Source organism: Crinia signifera, chromosome 2 (assembly GCF_055691185.1).
Source record: "Crinia signifera chromosome 2, ASM5569118v1, whole genome shotgun sequence".
Classification (NCBI taxonomy): domain Eukaryota; kingdom Metazoa; phylum Chordata; class Amphibia; order Anura; family Myobatrachidae; genus Crinia; species Crinia signifera.
This window is the reverse complement of record NC_139218.1, coordinates 330,470,744-330,494,233: the sequence shown is the minus strand read 5'-3', so window position 1 is coordinate 330,494,233 and position 23,490 is coordinate 330,470,744. Positions and strand designations below refer to the sequence as shown.

Below are 23,490 nucleotides of genomic sequence, written 5' to 3'. Positions count from 1 at the left end.
TGTATGGTTCCATTTATTTTCTTGCTGCCTTAAATGAATAAAGCTTCTGTATCATCTTGTAGGCTTCATTATATATAAAGTGACTGATGTATGTACGCCTACTATTTATCTATTATTGCCTACTGCATTTTCTTGTTACTGTCCTGTACATAAATGGATACCTGTGTATATTAAAACCATTATTTATTCCATGTGTCAAAACTTTAGCTGAACATTTTCTTTAACAGGGTTATAAAATGTTTCTAAAAGCAACCCACATGCAGTGATTAATAGCGATTCCCAACCTCTTCATCGTTCATAGAACATACTGTATTGCTTTTTATGATCCTGACCAGGTCATGCTACAGTACTTACTGTAATTTATGTTCTGTATGATCATCTTAAACAAGTACTGTAAAGTTATGCTTTGTGATCACAAGCTATATTTATAATTGACATAATCAAGTAAAATAGTTTCATGAAGAGAACATTTGAACCCACAATCCTGCACAGTAAACACTGGTGCTCATTAACTATTAATATCACTAATAATATTTACAGACAGAAAAAGCAACCCAGATTTAGCTTTTAAAAATGGGCAAAAGGTTGTGCAAGCCTGGATTTTTTGTATTTACCTTATTTGTAGTTATTTAAATGGATATATTGATTTCTATATAATGCACACAATTTTATGTAACAAACCGGAGCTTATTTTAAGTGTATAAGGGTATCAAACCTCTTTCACACCAAGAATTGGGTCCAGCCTGGCTTATTGAGCATGGTTTTAAGCTGTTTCCATGTTCACACTGTAGGATGGACTCGGATTATTGCTGGGTTGCCAAATTTGCTCTATGCATACTGTTAGTGTGACCTGAGCCATGCTTTTCCAATGAAGACTACCAAGGTCAGTCCGAGGTTCAACTATACATAAAGACCACCAGAATGCAAAGGTTCCTGGTGTGCTGTATGATACGGTGACCCAGCAGTTTGGCTAGGGGTCAGGAGGATAAAAAAAAAAAAAGAGAGGATACGTGTAGCTTGTATAGTGGGGATGTGACTGGATAGGAACGGTATATGAAGGTTAAGTGGCTGGTTTTGGAATTTGATAAGCTTGCCTGAACAGGGAATGCTTGTAGGCTTGGAAACTGGAGGAGAGTCTTATTTTGCGCGGGAGAGCATTCCACAGAGTGGGTGCAGCCTAAAGAATGTCCTGCAATGGGTATGGGAGTAATGAGTGTGGATGAGAGACGTAGATCTTGTGAGGAGCGAAGAGGTCGGGTTTGAGATGTAAATTGGTGTAGTTTGGTTTATGGCCTTGCGTGTAAGTACTAGTATTTTGTATTGAATGTGGTAGAATACAGGTAACCAATGAAGTGACTGACAGAGTAGCTTTGTAGCCAATGAACCTCTGGCTAGGAAGATTATCCTCACAGCTGCATTTATGATGGATTGTAGTGGTGAACGTCTGTATTGGGGAATTGTAATCATCAGTGTGTGAGATGATGAGAGCACGGATTAGAGTTTTAGCAGTGTCTTGTGTAAGGTAAGTGAATGGATTTGTGGTTCTGCGTTCAAAAATTAAAAGCAGCTCTTATAAATTAAGATAGTTAATGCAGTGGAAAAAGAGCGCTAAGTGAGTTTATGTGACAGGTTATTAAAATAAATGAAAAGGAATAATGAGTGGTACCTGTAAAATAACTCAATGGTTAACCTGTCACATAAACTCACCTAGCGCTCTTTTTCCATTGTGTAATGTAAGGACAAAATTGGAATATGTTTTTTAGGTGCATTTGGCATGCTTTGGAGACATGCTTTGGGGAACAAAATTTGTACATACTGTATAGTAATGTTTGTGTTATTATCTTTTGGAAGAAATTTGAATTACAACTCAAACAAATTGAAATCTTTTTCTTTCTCTCTTAGGGAGTTGTGGGTAATATTAAAAGTGGAAAGTCTGCTCTTGTTCATCGGTTTGTTACGGGATCCTATGTGGCATTAGAAGCACCAGAAAGTAAGTTCTCAGTTGTCCATATATTATAAGTGTTAGACCATAAAGTCAGTGATAATTATTAATGTTATGTAATCAAGGCTGTAGGAATATTAATCTTTAGTATAGTATATGTTGAGTTTTAACACCAATCCTGTAATGTGAGCTCACTTTTACAAAACCAGGGGTATAACATAGGGTCTATCTGCAAAAGCAATAACCCGCGCCAAATGCCATACTGTGCTGGTCATCCAGACTACAAAAGGTAGATAACAGGGTTTCACATTGTGAAACCTGCCCGGTCAGCAAAGGATTGCGATGCTTAGGAAAATCTGGCATTATCAAAAAATAGACAGGTCTGGCAATGCCAGGTAGCCATTCTGCTTGGGCATGCTGTTGATCGTGGGACTACAATTTCCAGCATGGAGCTGCCAGTGTCTGTATTAGTATACTGGATTTTGTGGAAGAACCAGGTTGACCAGGCTCAGGCTGCTTCCAAGCAGGTGGGATCCTACATTTTAGTAAATTAAGCCTAACATAGGCTTCCAGTTCATCCTGCTTTAACCACTTGCCTGGCATGGTCACATCATTTGTGATACCAGCAAGGGCATTTTCTGACCTGTTGCAAACAATTAATCCAGTAGGATACACAGTGTGTGCAGCTGCAGGAAGAGAATACTCCCACAGTTGCTACTCTCAGAGGGATCTACCTGTCCCTGTACTTCCCTGCACCTTGCCTTGGTGTCTGCTGTACTGCCGCTCACTGATAGCATTTGGAAGAATTTATACACTTTCCAAAGCAGGCTACAGTGGTAAGTCCCACTGCCCGTAATTGATTTAGGTACTTGTGTAGTTTCACAGCGCCACTAGATAGGATACTAGATAGGATACGATTTAGTATGCGATTTGACATAAGATATCGCATAAGATATAGGATAAGATTTTCTATCCATTTCATTACCCCACTATCCACTAGGGCGTGGAGTTGATTTTATATAGCGTGGCGAGCGCAGCGAGCCACTGAGCCCGAAGCGTGGCGAGCGCAGCGAGCCCTGCGAGGGGACACGGATGTTGTTTCAAAGCAAGTCACCAATATCGCATGCCATTTGCATGCAATTCCATAAAATATATTCCGTGTACCCTCGTGGGGCTCACTGCGCTCGCCACGCTTCGGGCTCGGTGGCTTGCTGCGCTCGCCACCCTATATAAAATCAACTCCACGCCCTAGTGGATAGTGGGGTAATGAAATGGATAGTAAATCTTATCCTATATCTTATGTCAAATCGCATACTAAATCGTATCCTATCTAGTATCCTATCTATCCTATCTAGTGGCGCCGTGAAACTACACAAGTACCTTGATTTACACTACTCAATGTGGACTTGCATGCAACTGGAAATGCCTCACCCAGCAAGATACTTATAAAAACTTACAGTTAGCTGGAAGAAATTTTCAAATATATATATATATATATATATATATATAGAGTGTAGGGGGGACGGTGGCACTCGTCCCCCCTGCACTCTGCATATGGTCAGTATCCCTGACACGGAGGGCACCAGACTATCCACAGTACGTCTACCTCAATTACAGCCACAGTGGAGTGCCGCCCCTACAGATTTGTATATATATATATATATATATATATATATATATATATATATATATATACAGTCCAAACTCCGGCACTCCCCAATCTGCTGCTATCGTTCCTTACCCTGGTGCCTTCCTTGGGAATAAATTCCCTATGTAAACGATTGTAGGCAAATAAGGCGTCACTCAGGGATTTGGTGCAAAAGATCAAGACGGCTATTTATTCTTCCGACATGTTTCGAGCACACAGGCTCGTCCTCAGGGAACAAATGCTTGTACAAACCAAACGTGCTAAATACCCTACAAAGATCCCACCCCAACAATTAATTAAGAGGCATACTCACCTGCGTCCACAAGTGTGTTGTCTTCCGCGTTGGTCCGTTCAGTAGCCCGGGGGTTGCGAGTGACGTCATCACAGGCGCCGACCCACGGCGGCGCCTTGCGTACTCTGTCACAAGCAATCTCCTCCCAGCGCCTGACTGACGTCGGCGGCTTGACGCTGCACTCCCTGGACCACAGGTGTTGCCATGGCGATATATAAACAACTGAAACAAACGAAAAATACATTATAAGAAGAGCAATTAAATATGCATATTAAATAGTGATATAAAAAAATGTCACAATACATTTAAAAACAAGGTCAGTATGTTCATAGAGGGATAAACATGTTTCGACTCACCACCATAGAAGGTGGGATCTTTTAACCATAAAAAATCACTTATTTTAATAAACTGATCTACGTCAGATTTTATGTTATTATTTATTTCAATTATTATTTTTATAATTAAATTCCCTGTACTTAGATGTATAAACAACAAGCGATGGTCAGAACACTATGGGTTTTACATCACAAAAAGTGATGCAATCCCATCTGCTCATTTAATCCCCTAGGAGAAATAGTGTCTAATACAAAAATCCATCTAGCTTCTGCTTGTAAGAGGCGTTTACCTCTATTGCCTCCTCTGGCTGAGACTGGTATGTGATCAATTATTTTAGATCTGATACTTGCTATACTGTGCCCCTTTTGCACACAGTGTCTGGCCACGGGTTGATCACTAGTGCCTGAACTTAATGCATGGCGTATGGCAGTTCTATGATTCGCCATGCGCTCCTTGAACTGGCATTCTGTCTTGCCCACGTAGTAAAGACCACATGGACAAGACAGAATGTAGACAACATAGTGACTGGTGCAAGTAAGGGGGTACCTGATGGCATATTGGCGTCCTGTGTGGGGGTGACTCACAGATTTTCCTGGCAACATTGATCTGCATGTTGTGCACCCAACACATCTGTAACAGCCCGCAGGCCTAGACAGGAAGTGTGTGGGTGTCTCTTCTTTCATGAGCCCAGTTATATCTACTTTTACCAGCATATCACCTAGGTTTTTGCCACGTTTATAGGCCGGCATAATTCTTGTGTTTTTGAGGCTTTTCAATTCTTTATCTGTATTGATTAATGGCCATTGTCTTTTAACTTGCTTGGTGACCTCAGCACTGCCATTTGCATACTGCGTCACCCATGGCATACGCTTAGAAATATCTGTGTTGTTGGATGATGCTGCAAGTGCTGCCATGCTAGGGTTCCCAAGTACCCTGTCCTTGGCTGCTAGGAGATCCTTCTTTTTATATCCCCTTTCAAGGAACTTTTGTTGCATGAGGTCCAGATCTTTTTGTTTTTGAATGGGGTCACTGGTAATTCTCCCCACTCTCAACATTTGAGAGTAGGGGAGACCTTTTCTCAGGGCCAGGGGATGATTGCTTTCATGCCTGATAATTGTGGATAGATGTGGAGATCTTTTGATCTGTCACTCGTATCTTCACATCAAGGAAATTAATGGTCTCTTTACTAGTTACATAGGTGAATTTTACCGGGCCATTGGTATTATTATGAGCATCAAAAATCTCAACCAGTTCAACCTCAGTGCCTGTCCACAAGATCAGGAGATCATCAATAAATCTCAAATACAACAATACCTTGTTGGCATAAGGTGCATCAAAAAACAATGAGTGGTCAACCTTGGTCATGAAGGCATTGGCGTACGATGGGGCCACATTGGACCCCATCGCACACCCAAGCCTCTGGCGGTACACAACACCATTAAAATAAAAATAATTTCGATTAAGTACCAAGGTCAACAATTCCAAAAACAAAGGAATGGGTGGACCAGCATATGCAGTGCTAGTTTCCAATAACTCTTTTACTGCCTCAATGCCTTCATAATGGGGTATGCAAGTATATAGGCTCACCACATCAGCACAACACATAATGGTATCAGGCGGCAATGTCCCCAACTCCTTAAGCCTATCAATCAACATGTTGGTATCCTTTAAATAAGATCTAGTCTGCTGAATACAAGGATTTAAATAGGCATCAAGGAAGGTCGACACAGGTTGGTAGAGTGACCCCCTGGCAGATATAATCGGTCTGCCAGGGGGGCTCTCCAAGCTCTTGTGGACTTTAGGTAATGTGTTGAACATAGGCATCTCTGGATAGTTATTACTCAGAGCTATGCTCAATTTAGATGTTATATCTCCATTAGTGACTGCCAATTTCAACACATCATCCAACTCCTTCTTGTACATTGCACTAGGGTCATGTGCTAGTACTTCATACACCAGGCTATTTTCAAGCTGTCTTAAACATTCTGCAACATATTTGGACAGGTCTTGTACCACAACAGACCCACCCTTATCCGCCTTACGGATTATAATATTTGTCCGTCCCTTTAATTTTTTCAAAGCGTCTTTTTCTGGACGGGTTAAGTTGTTAAAGGCTTTTTGTTGCATGATCTGTTGGTTACCTGTGTATTCCATCATTCTTGTAAACGATTTTATAGATGGGTTTCTCGAAGGAGGATCAAAAGTAGACCTTGGTTGGAGTCTTTTCAATTGAGCTGGTATGTCACTGGTTTCAATATCTTTGGGGTGTCCATCAAAGTACTCTTTTAATCGAAGGGATCGTCCAAAACGGTAACAGTCAATTTTCCATTGAAACTTGTCCATAGGTGCACATGGTACGAAGGTAAGTCCCTTAGATAAAACCTGCACCTCTGTTTCATCAAGGGTTACTTCAGAGATATTAAAGACCAAATCTTTTATCGGTCGCCCCCCTTGCGACCTCCTTTCCCTCTCGGCCTGCCCACCGCGCCTCGTCCTCTTCCTTTTGGCGGTTTTCTGCCGGTGGCAGGTAGACCTTCCCCTAAAGGGTGGATATTGTCAGTGGGTGATTGCATGGGGGCCTCTGCTTCACTAGCTGAAGTACTAGTACCTTCATAGTCAGTGAAGCGGTATCGCTGCCTCTGATATTTTGCTGATCTGGGTTGATTCACTTGGGGCCCTGTTGTACTCAGCCATTGGTACACTCGATTTTGTTCATAATCGACCTGTACCTTGCGTCGCTTCTCTCTCTTGAATCGTATCAAATCTTTGCGATACTGCTCCACTTGTTTTTCAAGTTTTGCTGGCCAGTCGACTTGTGTGTCGCTTGCTAGGGTGTTTTTATGCAAGGTCTCAAATGCAGATAATTTATTTCTTGCTGTCGTCAGTTCTTTTGTCGACTCATCCACTACTAGCAACACCAAATCCATTGAGCATTTATTGAGAATGCTTACCCATTTTTTACAAAAGGCCATGTTCTGTCTACCTATCGTTGGTGAGTTCCGAATCCTGAACCCACGGGGTATTTGTTTATCTTTATAATACCCAGCTAATGTGGACGCATGCATAGTGTAATCCACTTCGCGTTTTTTCAAGAAGTACCAGTCCTTAAATAAATCATCATTGTCGACAGCCACCGCCTGTGCCTGGGTTGACACCGCTCGCAAGATCACATCAATCTCAGCATCTGAGTAGCTAAAAAAATCTCCGGTGTCGACTTGAGAAAAGTTGACACCAAATTCATTTGGTTCCATTGTAATTCCAGTAATTGTGCTGTCCTCACCAATCGACGTGTCGACACACAACTGTGCAGGGTCCCTCAATGAACCAATTCACTGGACCTGGGTGGAACCACTTAGAGGGAGACAAGTATATGCGCTGCTGGGGTGCCTTGATGGAGAGTGTATCCAGGTACTGCCAAGTTACCTCACTCCCAAATGTACAGTCCAAACTCCGGCACTCCCCAATCTGCTGCTATCGTTCCTTACCCTGGTGCCTTCCTTGGGAATAAATTCCCTATGTAAACGATTGTAGGCAAATAAGGCGTCACTCAGGGATTTGGTGCAAAAGATCAAGACGGCTATTTATTCTTCCGACATGTTTCGAGCACACAGGCTCGTCCTCAGGGAACAAATGCTTGTACAAACCAAACGTGCTAAATACCCTACAATCGTTTACATAGGGAATTTATTCCCAAGGAAGGCACCAGGGTAACGATAGCAGCAGATTGGGGAGTGCCGGAGTTTGGACTGTACATTTGGGAGTGAGGTAACTTGGCAGTACCTGGATACACTCTCCATCAAGGCACCCCAGCAGCGCATATACTTGTCTCCCTCTAAGGCAGCTTTAATAGAGGAGCGGTGGAATGCCATCCGCTCCTTAAACTTTCTGGAAGTCTTGGATTTAAAACTGACTCCGCTGTAACTATGAAAAAACCTGGGTGTTACAAATGCCCGAATTGTGTAACTTGTGGATACCTGATTGCAGCCAAAAGTTTTACACACCCACACTCTGGCTTTAAATTCAAAATAAGGCATGTACTGAACGATAGGATTATGTGGAGTACATTGATGTAAAGAGGTGCATACACACACTGCGATATGTGTTAGATATCAGATTGGTTAACTGCACTTTTATCCTGATACAACATTTTATTCTAGGTACATTGCGATGATGTACTTATTTTTATGTATATGTATTTTAAATTTATGTGTATGTTTTTATTTGTATGTACTTGATGTCTTTTTGATGTATATTTTTCCTGTGCAACTGCGGGTTCCCTGCAGGCTAACACACGCCCCCCACCCCGGCTCGCTGTTCTGTGTACCCTGTTGCGTAGCAACAATCAGCTGGAAGTCGGCGCTGATGTCATCTTATGCCGCCGCTCCAGCTGGGTGCAAATCAGTGATCGGAGGCGTGGAGGACGGTGAATGCAGGCGGGAACTCAGGTACATAAGGTGAGCTGGTAACAGTTTCTTGTTGTGTGTATTTCTCCTCCTGACGACGGGGCAAACAGCCTCGAAACGTTGAGGTAATAAAAACCACCTTTACAAGTCCTCCAGTGCCGTGCTTGGTTCCTTCCTGATGTGGGGATCCTATCGTCTATCTTACCTCTGCAAGGGCACGCTGGCAGCTGAATTTCTTTGAGTGGAGTGTCGGTCCGCCAGTCTCATTCATATATATATATATATATATATATATATATATATATATATATATATATATATATATATATAGGACACGATGGGACCGGCACTCCAGGCTGATCGGGGGGGAGCTGGCGCTGGTGCCTTCACAACTGATTTCCAGCGAATACAGACCCAGGATAGGTGCGGCACTCAGCTCTAAAGTAAAAAAACGACAATACAGTGTCTTGAAGTGGATCAACGTTTCAGTGCTCTCTTTATTGGCACTATCGTCAACATATGATGACGATAGTGCCAATAAAGAGAGCACTGAAACGTTGATCCACTTCAAGACACTGTATTGTCATTTTTTTACTTGAGAGCTGAGTGCTGCACCTATCCTGGGTCTATATATATATATATTCCATTGACAAAAAACCTTACGGTTTCACATGTCCCATTAAGGCTTCATACGCATGATCTACCATTTCTGAAACCTGCTGTAACTCTTCCACTCAAACGCCAAAAAGCAATGAAATTACGATCATTAAGGCTGACGCCTTAATGGACGTGTTCCTTGCGCAATACAGATATGGTACGCCATCACAGCCTGTGGGTAAGTGCAGATTCAGCACTCTCACAGAGTGAGATTGCTGTCACTCACACAATGGTGGAGCTGCTAATTCACAGATTTGTGTGCTCATTGGAATACACACATGCAGTCTATGCAACTGAAGGTCTGAGCAGTTATGTGGCGCACTCATCCTAATAAGTACCTGCAATCATCTAATACTGTCTATACCTCTGAATTACTATAGTGTTCATTCTAGCACCCACCATCTTTGAAAACCCATGCAGTTCCTCTTCCTTGCCTGGGGTGTAGCTGTCTGCTGTAGTAATTCTAGCACAGTGTGGTCTGTATATCAGCACAGCAAACCAGACCTGTGCTAGAAACACTACAGCAGACAGCAACACCCCAGACAGGGTAGAGGAACTGCATGGGTTTTCAAAGATGGCAGGTGCTAGAATAAACATTATAACTAGAACTATCCCACTGAGGGTCCAACATCTTTCACACTCACTACATATATCCATTTCATTTAGTATTCACATGCAGTTACCAGAAACATCTTTCATAATTGCAAAAACTATAATACTCCCAACTACTATGCATCTACACTTTCTTCTCCTATAAGCCTTCATGCTGCTCTGTCTTCCCCAATCCCTACTGCTGTGTGTATTCCCTCATCCGCACCAATGTGTCTTTTCCCATCTGCGCTGCCCTGTTTTTCCACACCGATGCCACTCTGTTTCTTTCTATCTGTGCCAATGCATCCCCATCTATTAGTGTTACTCTGTCCCCCCCTCCATCCATGCTGCTCTGCCCTTCTCATCCATGCCACAGTTTCCTTACATCTGTACTGCTCTCTCTCTCCTATCTGGTCCACTCTGTCTTTTCTCCAACTGCTTCACTGTTTCCCACCCAATCGCATCACTCTGTCTTACCTCCCCCAATCTGTGCCATGGTTTTCCACCCATCCGCATTTGTTAGTCTCCCATCAGTGCTGCTTAGCCTTTCCACAATCTACGCATTTCTATTCCTCCTCATCTGCACCACACTGTCTCCTCCCCTAATCAACACCACTTTTACCCCATCCGCTCAACTCTCTTTTGCTCAGACCTTCAGTTGCATAGACTGCATGTGTGTATTCCAATGAGCACACAAATCTGTGAATTAGCAGCTCCACCATTGTGTGAGTGACAGCAATCTCACTCTGTGAGAGTGCTGAATCTGCACTTACCCACAGGCTGTGATGGCGTACCATATCTGTATTGCGCAAGGAACACGTCCATTAAGGCGTCAGCCTTAATGATCGTAATTTCATTGCTTTTTGGCGTTTGAGTGGAAGAGTTACAGCAGGTTTCAGAAATGGTAGATCATGCGTATGAAGCCTTAATGGGACATGTGAAACCGTAAGGTTTTTTGTCAATGGAATTTCATTGTTTTTTTTTAATTTATTTTTTTAATTCAGAAATCTAAAATTTCACAGTAAGAATAAACATTGGATTTATTTAAATGTTTAACGATAACACACCCCTGGAAACGAGCATTACCCCTGGCTACAAGAATTTCAAACCCCTGGCAATGATCATTACAAACCCCTGGCAATGAGTATGACACCCGTCCCAGTGCATGACAACTAGCCCATGAAACCCCTGGAAATGAGCATGACACCCAGCGTGTAGAAGCTTTACTGTAGGGCATTGAAGGAGGATATCCTAAATCATATATTGATGCGCCTGGGCTGCACTAGCATTTTAACTCGTCCCACCCACGCCACCTCCTCCATCCAAAATTGCTGGCAGTGGGATTGTGAAGAAAAGGGTTTGATAACAAAGAGTGAGAAAAAAAATGGCGTGGGGTTCCCCCTCCTGAGCATAACCAGCCCCGGGCTCATTGAGCCGGACCTGGTTCCAAAAATACAGGGGACAAAAAGTTTAGGGTTCCCCCGTATTTCTGAAACCAGCCCCGGACTCTTGGGCCGGTTCTGGTTCCAAAAATACGGGGGGACTAAAAAACTGGGGGTCCCCCATATTTTGGAACCAGCCCCGGCCTCCAACAGCCTGTGGTGTCATGCCACAGCCGGGGGACACTTTTTACGTAAGGTCCCCCGGCCGTATCATGCTCATTGTGGCTGGTCAGCCCTGGATGGGGTCACTGGGGGAGATGGGACCCCCCCAATAAAGGAGTCACCCCCCCCCCCCCATAATAGGCTTCACCCTTCCAGGGCTGAAGCCCGGGGCTGTCCCCGGTGTCCCTGGGCGGTGGACGCCGGGCTGATATGGTACAATCATGCAAACAAAACATTGCTTTTTGCAGGTGAACTACAAGTCCCAGCAGGCATCCCCCCCCCGCATGTTTGGACCGGGCGAACCAAAAATCCCAGCATGCGGCGGGCCATTAATGGGAACCCTTGGATTTGTAGTCCACCTGTAAAAAGAATGTTGAAATAAAACACAGACACAGTGAAAAGTAAAAGTTTATTGTACACACACTAATTTTACACCTCTACTTATAAATTCCAGGTTCCAGCGTTGCCTCTCATGTCCTGCAGCAGCTCACCCCACACTGACTGGGGGGGGGGTGTGCTTTGGAAGCATTCAGCCCTGATTGGCTTTTGGCGTCTCCATGGAGATGCCAACAGCCAATCTGGCTCAAGGGCCGGTCCTTGTTACCAAAATACGGGGGACAAAATGAGTAGGGGTCCCCCGTATTTCAAGAACCAGCACGGGTCCAGCCAGAAAGCAGGGTAATGCCATAGCCGGGGGGGAAACTTTTTATACAAGTCCCCCCTGCCAAAGCATTCTCCCCCTGACCGGTCAGCATGGGCAGGAATCCTGGGAAAGTGGGGACTCCCTCTCTAGAACTTACCTGCCCATGCTGAAGCCCAGGGCTGTACCCGATGGCCGTGGGCTGTGGCCATCGGGCTGATGTAAAAAAAAATAAACAAACTATTGTGTATTGCTGTGGAACTATAAGACCCAGCAAGCCTGCACCGCATGGTGGGACTTGGAGAACCACAAGTCCCACCATGCAGAGCAATAAAGGGCCTGCTGGGACTTGTAGTCCCACATCAGTACAAATAGTTAAATAAAAACACACACACACCTTAAAAATAAAACTTTAATGCATACAGAGCCCATTCATATAGACATACCTCCCAACAGTCCCGATTTTAGCGGGACAGTCCCGATTATTAGGGCCTGTCCCGCTGTCCCACCCGCGGGCGGCAGTGTCCCGGGTTGAGGGGGGGCTGTTGGGAGTCCCCCCTGTCTGCTGCTAAGCAGTGGGGAATAAACGCTGTGCACATGCCAGGGGACTGGGGGCATGGCTAGAGGCTCACAGAGCCTCTGGGTCATGCCCCCATAGTCCCGGGTCCGGCGCACAGAAAGTTGGGAGGTATGATTTAGATACGTACCTATGTTGCTAGTAGTTTGGTCCCCTTGTCCAGTAGTATCCAGGTGATGTTCCTGTTGAAAGAAATCCTACTCACCAGCCATCTTCCTTAAATAACAAGTGTGTAACTGGAGATGGGGGTGGTGCAGGGTTAGAGAATATGCAGGGTGAGAGTAGGACGTGGGGTGGCAGAGGGTGCAGGGAGGGGGACGCAGAGTGGTGTAGGATGCGTGATGGCGGAGGATGCAGGGAGGGGGAATACAGAGTGGCGTAGGATGCAGGTAGGTGGAGGATGCGAGGTAGTGGAGGATGCAGGGAGGGGGAATACAGAGTGGCGTAGGATGCAGAGAGGTGTAGGATGTGAGGTGGTGGAGGATGTGGAGGATGCAGGGAGGGGGATGCAGAGTGGCATAGGATGCAGGGAGGAGGAATACAGAGTGGCATAGAATGCAGGGAGGGGGGACGCAGGGTGGTGTAGGATGCGGGGTGGTGGAGGATTCAGGGAGGGGGAATACAGAGTGGCGTAGGATGCAGTGAGGGGATGCATGGTGGTGTAGGATGCAGGGTGGTGGAGGATGCAGGGAGGGGGGATGCAGAGTGGCGTAGGATGCAGGGAGGGCGGACGAAGAGTGCCGTAGGATGCTGGGTGGCGTAGGATGCAGGGAGGGGGATACAGAGTGGCGTAGGATGCAGAGAGGGGGGACGCGAGGTGGTGTAGGATGCGGGGTGGTGGAGGATGAAGGGAGGGGGAATACAGAGTGGCGTAGAATGCAGGGAGGGGGGACGCAGGGTGGTGTAGGATGCGGGGTGGTGGAGGATGCAGAGTGGCGTAGGATGCAGGGAGGGGGGATGAAGAGTGCCGTAGGATGCTGGGTGGCGTAGGATGCAGGGAGGGCGATACAGAGTGGCGTAGGATGCAGAGAGGGGGGACGCAGGGTGGTGTAGGATGCGGGGTGGTGGAGGATGCAGGGAGGGGGAATACAGAGTGGCGTAGGATGCAGTGAGGGGATGCAGGGTTGTGTAGGATGCGGGGTGGTGGAGGATGCAGGGAGGGGGGATGCAGAGTGGCGTAGGATGCAGGGAGGGGGGACGAAGAGTGCCGTAGGATGCTGGGTGGCGTAGGATGCAGGGAGGGGGATACAGAGTGGCGTGGGATGCAGAGAGGGGGGACGCAGGGTGGTGTAGGATGCAGGGTGGTGGAGGATGCAGGGAGGGGGAATACAGAGTGGCGTAGGATGCAGGGAGGGTGGACGCAGGGTGGTGTAGGATGAGGGATGTAGGATGCAGGGAGGGGGAAGCTGTGTGGCGTAGGATGCATGCAGGGAGAGGGGACGCAGGGTGGTGTAGGATGAGGGATGGCAGAGGATGCAGGGAGGGGGAATACAGAGTGGCGTAGGATGCAGAGATGGGGGACGCAGGGTGGTGTAGGATGCGGGGTGGTGGAGGATGCAGGGAGGGGGTGCAGGGTGGTGTAGGATGCGGGGTGGTGGAGGATGCAGGGAGGGGGGATGCATAGTGGCATAGGATGAGGGATGGCAGAGGATGCAGGGAGGGGGAATACAGAGTGGCGTAGGATGCAGAGAGGGGGGACGCAGGGTGGTGTAAGATGCGGGGTGGTGGAGGATTCAGGGAGGGGGAATACAGAGTGGCGTAGGATGCAGTGAGGGGATGCAGGGTGGTGTAGGATGCGGGGTGGTGGAGGATGCAGAGTGGCGTAAGATGCAGGGAGGGGGGACGAAGAGTACCGTAGGATGCTGAGTGGTGTAGGATGCAGGGAGGGGGATACAGAGTGGCGTAGGATGCAGAGAGGGGGGACGCAGGGTGGTGTAGGATGCGGGGTGGTGAAGGATGCAGGGAGGGGGAATACAGAGTGGCGTAGGATGCAGGGAGGGTGGATGCAGGGTGGTGTAGGATGAGGGATGTAGGATGCAGGTAGGGGGATGCAGAGTGGCGTAGGATGCATGCAGGGAGAGGGGACGCAGGGTGGTGTAGGATGAGGGATGGCAGAGGATGCAGGTAGGGGGAATACAGAGTGGCGTAGGATGCAGAGTTGGGGGACGCAGGGTGGTGTAGGATGCGGGGTGGTGGAGGATGCAGGGAGGGGGAATACAGAGTGGTGTAGGATGCAGAGAGGATGGACGCAGGGTGGTGTAGGATGCGGGGTGGTGGAGGATGCTGGGAGGGGGAATACAGAGTGGCGTAGGATGCAGGGAGGGGGGACGCAGGGTGGTGTAGGATGCGGGGTGGTAGAGGTTGCAGGCAGGGGAGATGCAGAGTGGCGTAGGATGCAGGGAGGGGGGACGCAGAGTGGCGTAGGATGCTGGGTGGCGTAGGATGCAGGGAGGGGGAATACAGAGTGGCGTAGGATGCAGGGAGGGTGGACGCAGGGTGGTGTAGGATGAGGGATGGCAGAGGATGCAGGGAGGGGGAATACAGAGTGGCGTAGGATGCAGAGAGGTGTAGGATGTGAGGTGGTGGAGGATGTGGAGGATGCAGGGAGGGGGGATGCAGAGTGGCATAGGATGCGGGGTGGTGGAGGATGCAGGGAGGGGGAATACAGAGTGGCGTAGAATGCAGGGAGGGGGGACACAGGGTGGTGTAGGATGCGGGGTGGTGGAGGATTCAGGGAGAGGGAATACAGAGTGGCGTAGGATGCAGTGAGGGGATGCAGGGTGGTGTAGGATGCGGAGTGGTGGAGGATGCAGGGAGGGGGAATACAGAGTGGTGTAGGATGCAGAGAGGATGGACGCAGGGTGGTGTAGGATGCGGGGTGGTGGAGGATGCAGGGAGGGGGAATACAGAGTGGCGTAGGATGCAGGGAGGGGGGACGAAGAGTGCCGTAGGATGCTGGGTGGCGTAGGATGCAGGGAGGGGGATACAGAGTGGCGTGGGATGCAGAGAGGGGGGACGCAGGGTGGTGTAGGATGCGGGGTGGTGGAGGATGCAGGGAGGGGGAATACAGAGTGGCGTAGGATGCAGGGAGGGTGGACGCAGGGTGGTGTAGGATGAGGGATGAAGGATGCAGGTAGGGGGATGCAGAGTGGCGTAGGATGCATGCAGGGAGAGGGGACGCAGGGTGGTGTAGGATGAGGGATGGCAGAGGATGCAGGGAGGGGGAATACAGAGTGGCGTAGGATGCAGAGAGGGGGGACGCAGGGTGGTGTAAGATGCGGGGTGGTGGAGGATTCAGGGAGGGGGAATACAGAGTGGCGTAGGATGCAGTGAGGGGATGCAGGGTGGTGTAGGATGCGGGGTGGTGGAGGATGCAGAGTGGCGTAAGATGCAGGGAGGGGGGACGAAGAGTACCGTAGGATGCTGGGTGGCGTAGGATGCAGGGAGGGGGATACAGAGTGGCGTAGGATGCAGAGAGGGGGGACGCAGGGTGGTGTAGGATGCAGGGTGGTGAAGGATGCAGGGAGGGGGAATACAGAGTGGCGTAGGATGCAGGGAGGGTGGATGCAGGGTGGTGTAGGATGAGGGATGTAGGATGCAGGTAGGGGGATGCAGAGTGGCGTAGGATGCATGCAGGGAGAGGGGACGCAGGGTGGTGTAGGATGAGGGATGGCAGAGGATGCAGGGAGGGGGAATACAGAGTGGCGTAGGATGCAGAGTTGGGGGACGCAGGGTGGTGTAGGATGCGGGGTGGTGGAGGATGCAGGGAGGGGGAATACAGAGTGGTGTAGGATGCAGAGAGGATGGACGCAGGGTGGTGTAGGATGCGGGGTGGTGGAGGATGCTGGGAGGGGGAATACAGAGTGGCGTAGGATGCAGGGAGGGGGGACGCAGGGTGGTGTAGGATGCGGGGTGGTAGAGGATGCAGGCAGGGGAGATGCAGAATGGCGTAGGATGCAGGGAGGGGGGACGCAGAGTGGCGTAGGATGCTGGGTGGCGTAGGATGCAGGGAGGGGGAATACAGAGTGGCGTAGGATGCAGGGAGGGTGGACGCAGGGTGGTGTAGGATGAGGGATGGCAGAGGATGCAGGGAGGGGGAATACAGAGTGGCGTAGGATGCAGAGAGGTGTAGGATGTGAGGTGGTGGAGGATGTGGAGGATGCAGGGAGGGGGGATGCAGAGTGGCATAGGATGCGGGGTGGTGGAGGATGCAGGGAGGGGGAATACAGAGTGGCGTAGAATGCAGGGAGGGGGGACACAGGGTGGTGTAGGATGCGGGGTGGTGGAGGATTCAGGGAGGGGGAATACAGAGTGGCGTAGGATGCAGTGAGGGGATGCAGGGTGGTGTAGGATGCGGAGTGGTGGAGGATGCAGGGAGGGGGAATACAGAGTGGTGTAGGATGCAGAGAGGATGGACGCAGGGTGGTGTAGGATGCGGGGTGGAGGAGGATGCAGGGAGGGGGAATACAGAGTGGCGTAGGATGCAGTGAGGGGATGCAGGGTGGTGTATGATGCGGGGTGGTGGAGGATGCAGGGAGGGGGGATGCAGAGTGGCGTAGGATGCCGGGAGGGGGGATGCAGAGTGGCGTAGGATGCAGGGAGGGGGGACGAAGAGTGCCATAGGATGCTGTGTGGCGTATGATGCAGGGAGGGGGATACAGAGTGGCGTGGGATGCAGAGAGGGGGGACGCAGGGTGGTGTAGGATGCGGGGTGGTGGAGGATGCAGGGAGGGAGAGGGGACGCAGGGTGGTGTAGGATGAGGGATGGCAGAGGATGCAGGGAGGGGGAATACAGAGTGGCGTAGGATGCAGAGATGGGGGACGCAGGGTGGTGTAGGATGCAGGGTGGTGGAGGATGCAGGGAGGGGGAATACAGAGTGGCGTAGGATGCAGTGAGGGGATGCAGGGTGGTGTAGGATGCGGGGTTGTGGAGGATGCAGGGAGGGGGGATGCAGAGTGGCATAGGATGAGGGATGGCAGAGGATGCAGGGAGGGGGAATACAGAATGGAGCAGGATGCAGAGAGGGGGGACGCAGGGTGGTGTAGGATGCGGGGTGGTGGAGGATTCAGGGAGGGGGAATACAGAGTGGCGTAGGATGCAGTGAGGGGATGCAGGGTGGTGTAGGGTGCAGAGTGGCGTAGGATGCAGGGAGGGGGGACGAAAAGTGCCGTAGGATGCTGGGTGGCGTAGGATGCAGGGAGGGGGATACAGAGTGGAGTAGGATGCAGAGAGGGGGGACGCAGGGTGGTGTAGGATGCGGGGTGGTGGAGGATGCAGGGAGGGGGAATACAGAGTGGCGTAGGATGCAGGGAGGGTGGACGCAGGGTGGTGTAGGATGCAGGGTGGTGAAGGATGCAGGGAGGGGGAATACAGAGTGGCGTAGGATGCAGGGAGGGTGGACGCAGGGTGGCGTAGGATGCATGCAGGGAGAGGGGACGCAGGGTGTGTAGGATGAGGGATGGCAGAGGATGCAGGGAGGGGGAATACAGAGTGGCGTAGGATGCAAAGATGGGGGACGCAGGGTGGTGTAGGATGCGGGGTGGTGGAGGATGCAGGGAGGGGGAATACAGAGTGGTGTAGGATGCAGAGAGGATGGACGCAGGGTGGTGTAGGATACGGGGTGGTGGAGGATGCAGGGAGGGGGAATACAGAGTGGCGTAGGATGCAGGGAGGGGGGACGCAGGGTGGTGTAGAATGCGGGGTGGTGGAGGATGCAGGGAGGGGGAATACAGAGTGGCGTAGGATGCAGGGAGGGGGGACGCAGGGTGGTGTAGAATGCGGGGTGGTGGAGGATGCAGGGAGGGGGAATACAGAGTGGCGTAGGATGCAAAGATGGGGGACGCAGGGTGGTGTAGGATGCGGGGTGGTGGAGGATGCAGGGAGGGGGAATACAGAGTGGTGTAGGATGCAGAGAGGATGGACGCAGGGTGGTGTAGGATACGGGGTGGTGGAGGATGCAGGGAGGGGGAATACAGAGTGGCGTAGGATGCAGGGAGGGGGGACGCAGGGTGGTGTAGAATGCGGGGTGGTGGAGGATGCAGGCAGGGGAGATGCAGAGTGGCGTAGGATGCAGGGAGGGGGGACGCAGAGTGGCGTAGGATGCAGGGAGGGTGGACGCAGGGTGGTAGGGAATGTAGGATGCCAGGGGGGACAGCGTACACACGGGGGGGGGGGGCACTGGGAGCGTACACACATGGGGGGCAAACAGTGCACACACGCGGGGCACAGCGTACACACACAGGGGCACTGGGGGGGGGAGCGTACACACATGGGGGGCAAACAGCGTACACACACGGGGCACCGGGGGGGGGGCACAGCGCACACACACAGGAGTGGCACGGGGGGCGACAGCGTACTCACGGGGGGCGACAGCGTACACACAGGGGGCGACAGCGTACACACGGGGGGCGACAGCGTACACACGGGGGGGGGGCGACAGCGTACACACGGGGGGGGGCGACAGCGTACACACGGGGGGGGGCGACAGCGTACACACGTCGGGGCGACAGCGTACACACGGGGGGCGACAGCGTACACACGGGGGGCGACAGCGTACACACGGGGGGCGACAGCGTACACACGGGGGGGGGGGCGACAGCGTCCACACGGGGGGCGACAGCGTCCACACGGGGGGCGACAGCGTCCACACGGGGGGCGACAGCGTCCACACGGGGGGCGGCAGCGTCCACACGGGGGGCGGCAGCGTCCACACGGGGGGCGGCAGCGTCCACACGGGGGGCGGCAGCGTCCACACGGGGGGCGGCAGCGTCCACACGGGGGGCGGCAGCGTCCACACGGGGGGCGACAGCGTACACACGGGGGGCGACAGCGTACACACGGGGGGGGGGGGGGGCGACAGCGTACACACACGGGGGGGCGATAGCGTACACACGGGGGGGGGGGGGGCGACAGCGTACACACGGGGGGGGCGACAGCGTACACAAGGGGGGGTAGGGGCGACAGCGTACACACGGGGGGGGCGACAGCGTACACACGGGGGGGGGGCGACAGCGTACACACGGGGGGGGGGCCACAGCGTACACACGGGGGGGGGGGGGGGGGCGACAGCGTACACACGGGGGGGGGGGGGGGGGGCGACAGCGTACACACGGGGGGGGGGGGGGGGGGCGACAGCGTACACACACGGGGGGGGGCGACAGCGACCACGCGGGGGCGCAACAGTGTCCACGCGGGGGCGCGACAGTGTCCACGCGGGGGCGCGACGGCGTACACACGGGGGGGGGGGGGCGACGGCGTACACACGGGGGAGGGCGACAGCGTACACACGGGGGGGGGGGGCGACAGCGTACACACGGGGGGGGGCGACAGCGTACACACGGGGGGGGGCGACAGCGTACACACGGGGGGGGGCGACAGCGTACACACGGGGGGGGGCGACAGCGTACACACGGGGGGGGGGCGACAGCGTACACACGGGGGGGGGGCGACAGCGTACACACGGGGGGGGCGACAGCGTACACACGGGGGGGGGACGACAGCGTACACACGGGGGGGGCGACAGCGTACACACGGGGGGGGCGACAGCGTACACACGGGGGGGCGACAGCGTACACACGGGGGGCGACAGCGTACACACGGGGGGCGACAGCGTACACACGGGGGGCGACAGCGTACACACGGGGGGCGACAGCGTACACACGGGGGGGGGCGACAGCGTACACACGGGGGGGGGGCGACAGCGTACACACGGGGGGGGGCGACAGCGTACACACGGGGGGGGGCGACAGCGTACACACGGGGGGGGGCGACAGCGTACACACGGGGGGGGGCGACAGCGTACACACGGGGGGGCGACAGCGTACACACGGGGGGGCGACAGCGTACACACAGGGGCACTGGGTCGGGGACAGCGTACACACACGGGGGTCACTGGGGCGGAGACAGCGTACACACAGGGGGCACTGGGGCGGGGACAGCGTACACACAGGGGGCACTGGGGCGGGGACAGCGTACACACACGGGGGGCACTGGGGCGGGGACGGCGTACACACACGGGGGGCAATGGGGCGGGGACGGCGCACACACGGGGGGGCACTGGGGCGGGGACGGCGTACACACACGGGGGGCACTGGGGCGGGGACGGCGTACACACACGGGGGGCACTGGGGGGGGGGGCGGCATACACACACGGGGGCACTGGGGGGGGAAGCTTACACACACAGGGGCACTGGGGGGTGCAGCATACACACACGGGGCACTGGGGGGGGGGGGGGGGCAGCGTACAAATGGGTATTATGTGCCGGGGGGCAGTGTAGGGGTATTATGTGCAGGGGGGGCAGTGTGTACAGGAGTGAACAGTGGAGTGAAAAGAGCTCTAAGTGCAGGGGGGGCAGGTTGTGCAGTGTGGGGGTATTATGTGTAGGGGACAGTGTGGGGGCAGTATGGGCAGTGTTGGGGCAGTATGTGCAGGGGGCAGTGTGGGGGCAGTATGTGCAATAGGGACAGTGTGGGGGTATTATGTGCAGTGGGGGCATTATGTGCAGGGGGGACAGTGTGGGGGTATTATGTGCAGGGGGGGCAGTGTGGGGGCATTATGTGCAGGGGGGGCAGTGTGTGCAGGAGTGAACAGTGTGTGGGCAGAATGTGTGGGCGAGGGGAAGGGGTGCCGCTGGGTGTATGTGTACCTGATACTCAGCACCACACACAGTCTACACCATGCTCCTGTCTTGCTTGCAGTAGGAAACGAAGAATGGAAGGAAGTGGAACTCAGTTTACTCCTCCCATTGATGACAGAGGGTCACGTGGGTGTGATGTCATCAGATGTCCTCCTAAGATGCAGCATGCCATCTACCCTGCTGGAGAGGAGACAGCAGCAGCTGCTGGCTTGTTAATCTGCCTGCGAGTGTTCTCTGTATATACACTCTCAGTCTCTCCCTGTCCTGTCAGCCTGTAGGGGAGAGCAGCAGCATGATTTTTGCTGCAGGGTGACTGGACACGTAGAGTGTACATACAGATGACCCTTGCAGACAGTATATTCTACTATTAACAAGCCAGCAGCCGCTCACATTGTGTACCTTGCATTAAGCCAGCAGCAGCGGCTGCATCCTTCCCCCTTTGACCACGAGCTCACCCGCCCCCATTGCTGACACTTACAGTATATAATATTGCAGAAACAAGTGTGCAGCTGCTGCTGCCTCCAGTAACACACCCGCCCTCTCCCCTACCACTGTGCAGCCGAGCTTGGACGTGTAGAGTGTGCAGGAGCTGGCAGAGAGACTCCGTGTCTTTGCCGCGCTGGGGATCTTCTGTGCAGCCGAGCTTGGACGTGTAGAGTGTGCAGGAGCTGGCAGAGAGACTCCGTGTCTCTGCCGCGCTGGGGAAGATCCGGAGTCTCTCTGCCAGCTCCTGCACAATCTACACGTCCAAGCTCGGCTGCACAGACTATCCATAGTAGCGCTACATACAGTAGTCTTTACGTGAGTAAGTGGTAGGGGAGAGGGCGGGTGTGTTACTGGAGGCAGCAGCAGCTGCTGCACACTTGTGTCTACAATATATACTGTAAGTGTCAGCAATGGTGGCGTGCGTCTTCGTGCAGGCTGCCCAGGCGCTCCCCATGCAGCGGGGAGGAGAGGGAACAGGGCAGCCAGAGCAGGAGGGATGACACCTGGCTGGGGCAGCGGAGCCGCATCGCAAGCTCCCACCAGCCGGGCACAGAGACTCATCTGTTTTGAATTTCCCGGCAGTGCAGTGAATAAATTAAATGACGTCAGCTTAGTTACAGCCACCTGACACAGCGCTAGCACGGACCTTAAACTCTGTAATTAAAGCAATGTCAGGGCTAATAACCACTCAGTACCCATCACCATCCCCACATCCACCCACATTTATAACATAAACACTGCTAATTCCACTTACAGATGAGAATTTCAGTTTGCGAGCAGGAGTCGGCCATCTTGGTACACCCAAGTGAAGCCACTCTGTGTACTCCCCCAGCTGATGATTTCTGCGGCTGCGCAACAAGTTGGAGCTCCTATCTCTATAATGGGGCATGTTTCACTAAATTATAAAAAAACTGTACCTATCTGAAAATCCTCAACCCCAAAAGGCACTCCACTGGGACAATATCTACCTAATAAAACAAACCCCAAGTCTCAATTGTTCCCCTACCCCGAGTTATGCCTTCCCAAAAAAAACCTCATAGACTAACATGGGTGACAAAGTGTCATTTCTGAAGTGTCAGAAAAAAACTGGCAGTTGGAAGTTTAGATCGCTCCCAATTGCTCATTTTTTAATATTTCGCCCTGAAATTTGGCACGCAGCACCGGTTGACGATTCTACGTGTACCTGCCAAATTTCAGCTCAGTACGCCCAGTCACTTTTGAGGTGCAGTCCCTCAAACACCATGCCCCCATCCGAAAAGTTCCCTATGGGAAAAATCCGTTCGTTGGATTCAGCCTTAATATAAGGGCACTACCGTGCCCTTATAATATATATATATATATATATATATATATAGAAGTATAGTCCTGCTGAAATTGCCCCAGAGCAAACAGAACAACCGGCACCAGTCACCTGGCACGGTTCTTTCACAAAAGTCAGCGGGTGCAACTGCTCTTTGGACTATATATATATATATATATATATATATATATATATATATATATATATATATATATATAGAAGCTAAAGAAGAAGCAGCACTCCAACGATTTTGTTAGTAATTTCTTAATTCAAACAAGCAATCTATAGCAACGTTTCAACACAACGTGTCGTCATCAGGCTGATGACAACACGTTGTGTTGAAACGTTTCTATAGATTGCTTGTTTGAATTAAGAAA

At 51.8% G+C, this 23,490-nt stretch overlaps 1 protein-coding gene across 2 annotated transcripts in view; it reads left to right on the top strand.

Moving 5' to 3' along the window:
* The window catches only part of AGAP2 (ArfGAP with GTPase domain, ankyrin repeat and PH domain 2), a 217,482-nt gene that overhangs the window by 78,984 nt on the left and 115,008 nt on the right, over nucleotides 1–23,490 (top strand). For both annotated transcript variants that reach the window (XR_014469772.1, XM_083169414.1), the window contains exon 3: nucleotides 1,903–1,990. Coding sequence is in view for 1 of the 2 variants with exons in the window: in XM_083169414.1 (XP_083025540.1) it covers nucleotides 1,903–1,990 (88 nt within the window). In the remaining variant the exon portion in view is untranslated. The remainder of the gene's footprint in view (nucleotides 1–1,902; nucleotides 1,991–23,490) is intronic.